This window comes from Budorcas taxicolor, chromosome 11 (genome assembly GCF_023091745.1).
Source record: "Budorcas taxicolor isolate Tak-1 chromosome 11, Takin1.1, whole genome shotgun sequence".
Classification (NCBI taxonomy): domain Eukaryota; kingdom Metazoa; phylum Chordata; class Mammalia; order Artiodactyla; family Bovidae; genus Budorcas; species Budorcas taxicolor.
Genome location: NC_068920.1, coordinates 165081929 through 165092625, shown reverse-complemented (window position 1 = coordinate 165092625; position 10697 = coordinate 165081929). Strand labels below are relative to the sequence as shown.

At 59.2% G+C, this 10697-nt stretch overlaps 1 protein-coding gene across 1 annotated transcript; it reads left to right on the top strand.

Annotated features, from left to right (window-relative positions):
• The first annotated feature begins 7184 nt into the window (after positions 1-7184).
• EDF1 (endothelial differentiation related factor 1) lies at positions 7185-10527 on the top strand. Its single transcript, XM_052648664.1, has 5 exons — positions 7185-7367; positions 8976-9027; positions 9360-9520; positions 9785-9878; positions 10291-10527. Exons 1-5 carry the CDS (start codon positions 7290-7292, stop codon positions 10350-10352), a joined length of 447 nt encoding a protein of 148 aa, XP_052504624.1. The 5' UTR covers positions 7185-7289; the 3' UTR covers positions 10353-10527.
• Positions 10528-10697: the final 170 nt, after the last annotated feature.

Sequence of the window (10697 nt, the reverse complement as noted above, 5' to 3'; positions counted from 1 at the left end):
AGGTGGCTGCCTGCAGCCCTTGGCACTGACGGGGCTGAGCTAATCTTGAAGGTCCTGGAGAGGCTTCCAGCATGAGAATGCTTTCATGTCTTCCAGACTGCCAGTTCAGAGGGTCTCCCTGCATACACTGATCAGTACGTAGAGTGCGTGCGTGCGTGCGTGCGTGCGTGCGTGTGTGTGTGTGTGTGTGTGTGTGTGGTTCTGGCAGCAGGCCCTGGAGAGACGGGGAGGGGAGACAGAGCCTTGGCAGGGAGGGGCTGCTGACGGAGAAGTGGCCGGCCCACACCCACCACCAGCTCAGAAGGTGACACCTCGGTCCTGGCAGGCTGGGAAGGGATGACTCACTCCGGTCGTCGGGCAGCGTGGGGGATTCCCATGCAGGTTCCTTCCTGCCAAAAAGAAAGCAAAAGTCAGTCTCCGAGGCAGCCATCCGGGAGGTGACTGGGACAGCCGCAGCAGACCCTGCCGGGGCCTGCGTCATCTGCCTGCTCCCTGAGGGCTGGGGCCTGGGGCCTGGGGCCTCTATCCCCCACCTCGGTGCCCCCCAGAGAGCTGTGGGCCCGGCTACAGACTCCTAGCTTTTCTCAGCTCTCCCAAGCAGGCAGGTCAGGCCCCATCTGCCGTTCACTGGGCCTGCAGACCCCAGGGGATGGTGCGACTGCCGCCTCCTACTCTGCCTGAGGCCCCGTCCCCGGCCCCTGGCACCTGCTCAGCCGCCTGGGGTCTCCTCTCCCAGGCCCTCATCGGTGCCCCAGGACACTTCCTAATGCCCAGGGCACCTCCACTCCTCACTGGCACGGCCGGTCCCCTCGGACATCTCACCTCCTGTCCTTTACACCCAGGCTTCAGGGAGAACAGCACTCAGCCCTGAGGCAGGAGGGTCAACGTGGGCCCCCACTTGGGACCCTGGATGTGGGCTGCCCCCCTGCGCCTGAAGCTGTCCCCGGAGTAGAGGCTGGAGCTGGTAGAGCCAGCCTCCTGACACAACCCACTTCCTGTCCTGAGAGCTCGGCCCTGAAGGTCACTCTGGGGCTGCAGCTTCTGAAAGGGGCCAGTTTCACTCTCACTGTGTAGTCACCTGATGGAGGGGGTTCCAGAAAGGCCAGCCTCCAGTCCTGCCCAGAATTCCCCTGCCCCAGCGCCAGCCACAAGGGGCTCCCCCGCTCCCCTGCCTGGAAGCACACTGCCCACGCTGTCCCTCCTCCAAAAAAGGAGAAAGAAGGGGGTGGTGAGGTCCGGCAGCTGACTTCACAGCTGCCAGTCACTCCCGCCCACGCCCAGGTGCGGACGAGGTGCAGAGAGCAAGGAGGTGACAGTGTGCGCGGCGTCCTCCGAAAGCCAAGGTGGGAGAGAAGGGTCTCCACGTCCGTTTGTATTTTGTATTCTCTGCAGACTTGGGAAAGACGCAGGAGGAAGTAATTGACGTGGTGGGAAGCGGGGAGGGGCCAATTTCTCTGAACACCTACTGTTTTTAAAGCACTTCATGGTACCATCTATTCAAAAACATTTGGTTTTAAACAACAGAATATCATTTCGGAAGCTCTGGAAAACACATAAAGTTGCCAAGAAGGCAAAGATCACCCCCAATTCGCCCAATTAGAGACAAGCTCTGCCCAGATTCTTAGAAAATGGACCCCACCCCACATGCAGAACCACAGACCTGGGAGACGACCTCACGTGCAGAATCGCAGGTGCTGGGGCCGCCCTTGACCATCCACGGCCTCCCGTCACCACGCCAATCTGGCCCCAGGGCCTTTGCACCAGCCCACAGGTGGCCGGGAAGAGCTACCTTCCCCCTCAGGTGCTGGACACAGCCTGGGCCCTCTAGGGTCTCAAGATAGAGAAGGTCTCTCTCCCGCCTGCCCTGTGTTAAGTGGGCCTCTCCCCCACGCCTGGTGGGACTCGCCTCGTGTGCTCCTGTCCTCCCGCTGACGGGGGTCCTTGGAGGGCAGAGGCCCCTTCGGGCTCACTGGGGAGCAGCGGTCGGTCCGCGCGCGCCCTCTGCCGGCCTCATCCGGAACTGCGGCCGTGGCCCCTTGACGCCGGCGGGACCTCCCGCCTAGGACCCACACTTGCTTGCTATCTGTGGGGAGCTTGCTGCACTGCCTCAGTTCGAACCCGGAAACCCTAAGATGGCTCTGCTCACGCTCAGACCCACCAGCTCCGTGTCGCAGAGGCTGGGGTTGGCCCTCGGGGATCTCCCAGGACCCCTCCACAGCAGACATTTCCCACCCCACCACGGCCACCCTCCTCCATGGGGCTCCCTCCTGTCCAGGACCCAGCAGTCTACAACCTGGCTGGGACCTGTGACCCTGGTTCTGCCAGCTGTCCACCACCCCTCCTAGCTTCCACAGACCCCAGGCCCATCCCTGGCAGCCCCACCCTCTCCTGCTGGGCCCCTCCCCTCCCCTGACCACCTGCAGAGGCCCTGTACCTGGCTCAGTCTAATTGGGGCTAGGTTCTGCAACTGAAAGAGGTGGCCGCCAGTGCTCTGGAGAAGCGAGTGGCCTCGTCCACTCCTGGTCCAGCCACTCGCCCCCCAGAGACCACAGCCCACCCTCTCCTCCCACATACCTGGCCTTTGCAGTCCTCACTGGGGATGCCCAATGGATCTTTCAGCTCCCCTCTCTGGCGGACCGAGAGTATTCAGTGATGACAGTGGCCTGGAAAGAAGAGCTGGTGGTGGGAATGCTGTCTTGCTGAACTTGCTGTACACGGTCATGTAAAAAGTGAAAAGTAAGTACACTCAATAAACAGCACAGAAAAGGGGGAACTGAGGGATCAAAACTTTCTTTATATTAACGTGTTTTCTCAAAAAAGAGGGGAGTGCATATTCCAACACGGCCGTTTTTCACAGTAATAAATAACATCATAGACCAGCTTCTGTCTGCGAGTCTTCGTATCTGCAAATTTGACAACGTTTTCGTCAATCAACCTTTCTCGTCTTGTCCGATTGTTGACTGTCATGTTCAATAGACAATCCAGCCACATCTGTCCATCTATTCTCACTCAGAGGTGACCAACACAAATGGCCTTTATGCACCTTAACAGACTTATGGTAATTTTCTTTCACTTCTCTAGTATTTTTGCCTGGAGAATCCCATGGACAGAGGAGCCTGCCAGGCTACAGTCCATGGGGTCACAAGAGTCAGACATGACTTAGCAACTAAGCCACCACCGCTGCTGCCAGCCAGAGCTGGAGCGGGGACTGGGCTGGAGGAGAAGCCTTTGTGCCCGTCATGGATGCCAATTACCCCGAAGGAGAAGAGGGCTCCACCTACGCCTTGGACAGGAAGGTGCCTCTACTTACCATCAGGCAGGAGGAACTGCCCTAGGCACCCTCAACCACCCCCACAGCCCAGCCAATAAAAAAGGGGCCCAGCCAACGGGAAGCCTCCATTGGAACCCCTGCCAACCCCCTCCTTTCCCTATAAAAGCAAGTTCCCCTCCTTGTTCTCTGCATTTGCCTATGGTCGGTCACACTTCTAACCCCCTGAATTGCAACTCCTCGGCTTTCCCACATAGACTCTCTTCTGCTGATAACATAATTACTAACGTGGACAGCGACAACCTGTTTGACACTTGGCTGAGTAACGTCAGTGCCTCTGAGCCAGTGAAGGAATTCACAGATTCCACCCCTCGTGTGGGAGCTTTATGTACATACGCCCCCCGTGTGCACCTTCACATGTGGAAGCTTGGGGAAAGGCTGCTATGCTCGGGCAGGCTCCTGTCTGGATGGTCGGAGAAGACAGGACAGTGTGCCTGCTGCATTCGCCGTCCTGTTCTCCCTGCGTGACTGAAGAGAAGCCACGTGGATCGGTCCCACGGAACCTCTTTAACAGCCTTATGTGAGAATTTTGCAGAAGGCGTTGAGTTTCCGGCTTTGCCTCTGTAGGAAGACCCTTCCACCCATGGATGGGAGTGAGCGCCAGCGAACCTGTGATCACTACGTGCTGAGCAAGCAGGTGTCTGCTATAGCAAACTCCTCTTCCTCCAGTGGTTAAAAGCCTCTGGGGAAGTAGAGACCCAGGGACAGAAAGTTAAACAGCCAGCACGTTGGCGACAGCACCGTCACCTGATAAGCAGCTGTCTTGTTTGTTTGTTCGGCTGGATACCTGCAGTTCTGGGCCCCTGATTTGGAACCGTCTTGCAAATTGGGTTTATTGTATCCTTCTTTAAAAAATAATTTCTCTCTGGGTGGTGGTGCTGGGTCTCTGTTACTGAGCGTGGGATTTCTCTAGCTGCCGTGAGCAGGGCCGCTCTTGGTTGGGGTGCCCGGGGTTCTCACTGCGGTGGCTCGTCTGGCTGCTGAGCACAGGCCCGAGGGCTCAGGAGCTGCTCTGCGGCACGTGGAATCTTCCTAGACCGGGGATTGAACCCGTGTCCTCTGCACTGGGAGGCAGACTCTTATCCACTGAGTCACCACGGATGCCCCTATTATGTGGTTTTCAATTCTGCTCAATATACTTAAGTTCTGCACCGATTGTTTGCTGAAACTTTATAAAAAAAAAATGACACTTCGAAGAAGACGGTGGCTTCCCTGATAGCTCAGTTGGTAAACAATCCGTCTGCAATGCGGGAGACCTGGGTTCAACCCCTGGGTTGGGAAGATCCCCTGGAGAAGGGATAGGAAACCCACTCCAGCATTCTTGGGCTTCCCATGTGTCTCAGCTGGTAAAGAATCTGCCTGCAATGCGGGAGACCTGGGTTTGATCCCTGGGTTGGGAAGATCCCGTGGAGAAGGGAAAGGCCACCCACTCCAGTATTCTGGCCTGGAGAATCCCATGGACAGTCCATGGGGTCGCCAAGAGTCAGACACAATCGAGTGACTTTCACGTTCAAGAAGCTGCCAGCTCAGCACTTGGAGATAATTCCTAGTGCTCATGGCCTTGACTAAGCATGGACTTGTGAAAGGAACGCTGAGAGCTCTCCCTACTATGCCTTCCTTACTCGGACGCCATCTGTCTCATTTTATTACTTTCCCTCCAAGACGGGAAGTAATGTGGGGCTTTCTAGGTGACTCAGCTGGTAAAGAGCCCGCCTGTAATGCAGGAGACCCGGGTTCAACCCCTGGGTCGGGAAATTCCCCTGGAGAAGGAATGGCCACCCACTCCAGAATTCTTGCCTGGAAAGTCCCATGGACAGAGGAGCCTGGTGGGGGACAGTCCATGGGGTCGTGAAAGTCAGACACGACTGAGCAACTAAACCACCACCAATGTGGGGGGGACGTGCCGTCCAGGGAAGGCCCTTTGCACTGAGGGAGAAAACACCACTGTACAGAGACCCTCTTCTTTTTATTGTTGAATATCCTTTTATTTGGCTATGCCGGTGTTAGCTGCAGCATGAGACTGCCTCGCTGTGGCATGTGGGATCCAGCTGCCAGACTGGGGTTTGAACCCGAGCTCCCTGCCTTAGAAGAACGGAGTCTTAGCCACTGGGCCGCCAGGGAGGTCCTCTCATCTTTTTTCAATTTCTCTGGCTGTACTGGGTCTTATAGTTGAGGCATGTGGGATCTACTTCCCTCGTCAGGGACCCAATCTGGGCACTTTGTACTGGTAACTCGGTCTTAGGCACAGGATGGTCGGGGAAGTCCCGAGATCCCAACTCATCACTGATACTTTGACAAAAGATCTTCGTGAGAGGGGGAAACGTGGAATTAATCACAGAAACCACACCTGAAGGTGGATTCAGGCTGGGGAAGCGCTCACCCCCACCAGGCGGGTCAGTTACTCTAAACAGGAAGAGGTCTCTGTCTACATGTCCCACTGGGGAGGCGCCTCTGCTCCCCATCAGGAGGGAGGAAGGAGACTTCCGTCGGCCCCCCACCCCACGCACAGCCCAGTCTGTCAGAGATTGCAGCAGTCCCGCCAATGGGAAGCCTGCACTGGACCCCCGGTGCCCCCCGACTGCCCCTTGTCCCCATGAAAGTGGGTTCCTCCCATGCTCTCCATCTGCCTGTGGTCTGCCACAGTGGAGTCTACACGCGTATTAGAATTCCTCTGTTGTGGCGCATAAACCTACAGGAATGCTTCAAACAGAGCTCGTCTATGCATAGCCAGGAGTGCTGCCCAAACCAAGGTCAACATTAACTTTAACCCAACAGGTTAAAGAAACGTCTGAACTGTTCTTTCCAGAAAACAATTCTGCAAAGTCATGATGTGGCATTCAATGAGAATACAGCTGAAAATGCAAGCAAAAGCATTAAAGATGCATTCAGTAACTCGCACAAAGGTCATTTTTCTGAATTTTGTGATGCTCGTGGCATTTGTCAATTTTTGACTTATTTTCTCATGATCCAAGATTACCATAAAATAAAGGTATTCGTTATCGTAAAATAGCATTCATTACATTATGTATATTCATATTATACTGTAAAATCATGTATACATTATCCAAAATATACGTTACACAAAAACGTATTGTGTAACTAATTTTGTTTTTATAATTTTACATATTTCCTTGCATCCTCCCACAAAATATATTTGCTTCAGGCCCCACTAACCTGCATCCACCCTGGCCCCCACCATCTTTGTATCGCTTGATAATAACTCCAGAGAAACAGAACTTCAGTTGGCGTGCAAGGTGACCAAAAAAGGCAGGAAAGAGAAACTAACATCAACGACAGAGAGAGATCGACGAGGCCACCTTTCCCCTGCGTCAAGCTCGCGCGCGCACCCTGCCCGCGAGGGGCCAGGCCGCGTCCCCGCCAACCGGGCGCAAGAGGCCAGGAGCGGGCTCCCGTCTCCTTCCTTCCCGCCGCCTCCGCCCCCTCCCCGCTTCCCGCACAGAAGCCCCGCTCGCCTTTCCCCTTCCCCGCCCAGCGCCCCTCCTCTCGGCCCGGCCCCCGCCTGGTGCAGGGCCCCGCTGCACCGCCTCCCCGAGCAGCGGTGCCCCGCGCCCGCGGGCCCGGCCGCGCCCCCCCCAGCGGCGCCCGCGGGCCCGGCAGCGCCCCCCCCAGCGGCGCCCGCGGCCCCGGCCGCGCCCCCCCCAGCGGCGCCCGCGGCCCCGGCCGCGCCCCCCCCAGCGGCGCCCCCCAGCGGCCACGCGTCCGGGCCGCGCCGTCCCCCGCCCCACGTCGCGCACAGCGGGGGCTCGCTTAGACGAGCCGGGCGCGGATTGGCTCCGAGCCGAGGGAAGTACCCGCCCCCCGAGTCGCCGGCCAATGGGAGGAGGGGCGGGCCCGCGGCGGGCGCCGGAAGCGGCCCAGCGCCGAGGGGACGTCGCGTCGCCGGGCCTCGAGCCGCTGCCGCGGAGCCGCCGGACGGACGGCCTTCCCTGCCCGCCCCGCCATGGCTGAGAGCGACTGGGACACGGTGACGGTGCTGCGCAAAAAGGGCCCCACGGCCGCCCAGGCCAAGTCCAAGCAGGTGCGGGCGCGGCGCGGGCCTCGGGACGCAAGGGCGGCCGGGGGCGGGCAGCGGGCCCGGCCCGGATCGGGCACCGGGCGGGCACGGAGAGGGGCCCGGGGGCGTCTTGGCGGTTTCGGGCAGTGACACAGGCCCGCGGGACAGGGACTGCGGGACCCGGGCGGAGGAGGGGAGCGGGCCGAGGCTGTCAGCGAGCGCGGTCAGTGGCGGGCCCCGGGCAGCGATCGGACGCGGGCAGGGCTGGCGGGCGCCGCCGCCCCGGCGTGTTCCTCCCCCGTCCGCCGGCTGCCCGGAGCCCGGCCAGTCCGAGGCCGCCCGCGGAGCCCGCTGGAGCACACTGCCGGCTGAAGGGAGCCCCTGGCCCCGGGCTGAGTGGCCTAGGACTCAGCATGCTGGTGGCCCTGGTGTCCCCATCTTGCCAGAGTAGCCGGCATGCCCTGCGGGGCACTTGGGGCAGACGGTTCTCCGGGAATCCATCGGGTTCCCCTGTGAGTCGCTGTAAGGGAAGGGGGGAAGGGCAGGTCAGTCTCCAGCCCCGCTGGGTTCTACTCTGAGCAGCCTTGGGCTGGCCTTAGACACGGTGCCAGGTCTGGGCCACGGCTGGCTTTGGCCCTGCTGACTAGTCTTCATTGACCTGCCCAGGACCTTTCAGTTGGTCAAAACCAAGTTCACTCTCTCTTTTTTTTTTTTTCAAAGGAACCTTAATAGCTACAAGCTAGGAATCACGTGAACAGCTCTAGAAAACATTTGTGAACATGTCACACTTAGAATGCCCCACAGCCAGGTCTCTAAGGTGTCAGAGACTTTAAGAAATATGTTACATTCGTGTTCTGCCCCGTGGATCAAGGGGTAGCGCTGTCTTTGCCAGCGTTTGGGGCGAGGGCTCCAGACTTTGTGTGATGTGCTGTACTTTATTAGGAGCCAGTTTGGCTGAGGAAGGCCAAACCAGGCCCTCATTTGACCTTCTGGCTTTTGCAGGAGAGTCTTGTAGAGAAGTGTATTTCACGTGTGGGTTTCTAAGAGGACCCACTTGCCCGTCTTTTTCAACAGTGAAGTCATGAGCTCTTTCTGTTTCCTTGACCAGAAGTTTATTGAGAGTTGCCTGGACAGTTGGACGTAGAGGGCTTTGTATGGCAAGCTTTGGCCTAAACCCAGCGTTTGCTTGTCGGTCCTTGAAAAAACATCAGGTACTAGGCACATAGCAGGGCGCTTCAGGGCGTGAGTTCAGAGCCTGACTGCCAGGGCTCGAAAGCCTGAGGCGTTATCAGTTGGCTGACAGTGGCCTAAACTGCGGAGAAGGCAGTGGCACCCCACTCCTGTGCTCCTGCCTGGAAAATCCCATGGACAGAGGAGCCTGGTGGGCTGCAGTCCATGGGGTCGCTAAGAGTCGGACATGACTGAGCGACTTCACTTTCACTTTCACTGTCATGCATTGGAGAGGGAAATGGCAACCCACTCCAGTGTTCTTGCCTGGAGAATCCCAGGGACGGGAGAGCCTGGTGGGCTCCATGACTGAAGCAACTTAGCAGCAGCAGCAGCAGCCTAAACTGGGGTTGGCCAGGTACCGGAAAGCGAATTTTGACCAAAAAACACTTTCTAACTTTCTAGGCCATCTTAGCAGCTCAGAGACGAGGAGAAGATGTGGAGACTTCTAAGAAATGTAGGTACTCATATGTCCACTTGAGGGATCGGGGAGTGTCCGGGTTCCCTGGGCGTTAGGGTGGCTGCAGAGCTGGGGGGTGTGAGGGTCCTCTCGGAGCAGCGGTGGTTGGCATGAGTTCGGGGGGGGGGTTCCTCCCACCCACTTCCTGTCGCTGGGAGGGAGGCCTGGGCTCAGTGCTCCTGGGTCTGTGGGGTGTCCCCACTTTGGGTGGCCTGGCTGAGCCTGTCTTCCAGGCTCAGGGCGCCTGTGGGGCCGGGCTCCATTCCAAACCGGCTCACCTGTGGGATTGTTGCCGACCCTCTCCTTTGCTCTTGCCTTGCACGGTCCAGGGGCCGCTGGCCAGAACAAGCAGCACTCGGTCACCAAGAACACGGCGAAGCTGGACCGGGAGACCGAGGAGCTGCACCACGACCGGGTGCCCCTGGAGGTCGGCAAGGCGATCCAGCAGGGCCGGCAGGGCCAGGGGCTGACGCAGAGGGACCTGGCCACGGTGAGCGTGCGGGCCCTCCTCCAGGCCGTGGCCAGGCAGGCGGGGTGCGGGCCCTGCTCGCCCAGTGGCTTGGGGCTTCAGTTCACTCCGGCCCTGGGAGCCCTGAGACCTCTGAGGGGCCGTACGAGTCAGCTGTGACTTGCCGAGCTGCGTCTGCTCCGGCCCTGGGCCCGCATGCGGCCGTGCAGAGCCCAAGGCCCTCCCCTGGCTGTGTCCGTCTCCCACCACGCCTGGAGCTGACGGGCAAACACACGTTCTCCCTAGAAAATCAACGAGAAGCCGCAAGTCATTGCGGACTACGAGAGTGGCCGGGCCATTCCCAACAACCAGGTTCTGGGCAAGATCGAGAGAGCTATTGGTAAGTGTCCTGCTGACCTCTGCTGCCTGGCCAGGCGCAGGGTGGCCGCCCCTCCTGGCTGCAGTTGGTGAGGAAGGTGCAGGAAGGCCCCGAGGAATGCCAGGGCCACCCGGCATTGGCAGCAGCGTGGCTCGGAGCGGAAGCCTAGTCCTGGGAGGGGCTGTCCTCTCCCCTCGAGGAGGGGCAGGCACATGCTCTTTAGATTCAGACGTGAGAGCTAGTCCTGGGGTGGGTGAGAACCCAGGGCCGGGATGGCGCTCCCTGCTCCCTCCAGAGGAAGGGAGCCAGTGCCCCAGGGACTGGGGGCGCTGCCCTCTGCGAGGTGGTGGGTTCGGAGGCTGAGGAACTGCCCTGTGCCTTGAAGTCCAGAGTGGGAGCTCCAGTGGTTAGTGGCGGCCCATGGCTCTTTCAGGCCTGAAGCTCCGGGGGAAGGACATTGGGAAGCCGATCGAGAAGGGGCCAAGGGCGAAATGAACATAAAGCCTCGAAATCAGTGCGTTCCGGCTGATCTCGTCCGGCTGGTCCCCTTGACCACCGGCGCCAGCACGGCTCTCTCCATGCGGCTGAGCGGAACACGGGCGGGATCCCCACCCGGGAACCCCTCTCCTCGTACCTGCTGTCTAACTAACAAACAAAACCTTGCAAAGTGTTTGCTTCTGATTTTTTCCTCCCCACCCCCCGCCCTCAGTGGGGTGCGAACGCTGCCTCCCTCTCCCCCGGGGCCCAGCCTGCTGCGGGGATGGCTCCCGGGAGCTGGCGGGGGTGGGCGGTCACGTCTGGGAGAGGAGCTGTGTGTCCAGCCTGGCTCGTAGAGAAGCT

Coding starts and splice junctions, on each gene's coding strand:
- EDF1 (XM_052648664.1), top strand. CDS start 7,290: ATGGCTGAGAGCGACTGGGACACGGTGACGGTGCTGCGCAAAAAGGGC. Junction 9,028..9,359: donor TGTGGAGACTTCTAAGAAAT/GTAGGTACTCAT, acceptor TGCACGGTCCAG/GGGCCGCTGGCCAGAACAAG. Junction 9,879..10,290: donor CAAGATCGAGAGAGCTATTG/GTAAGTGTCCTG, acceptor TGGCTCTTTCAG/GCCTGAAGCTCCGGGGGAAG.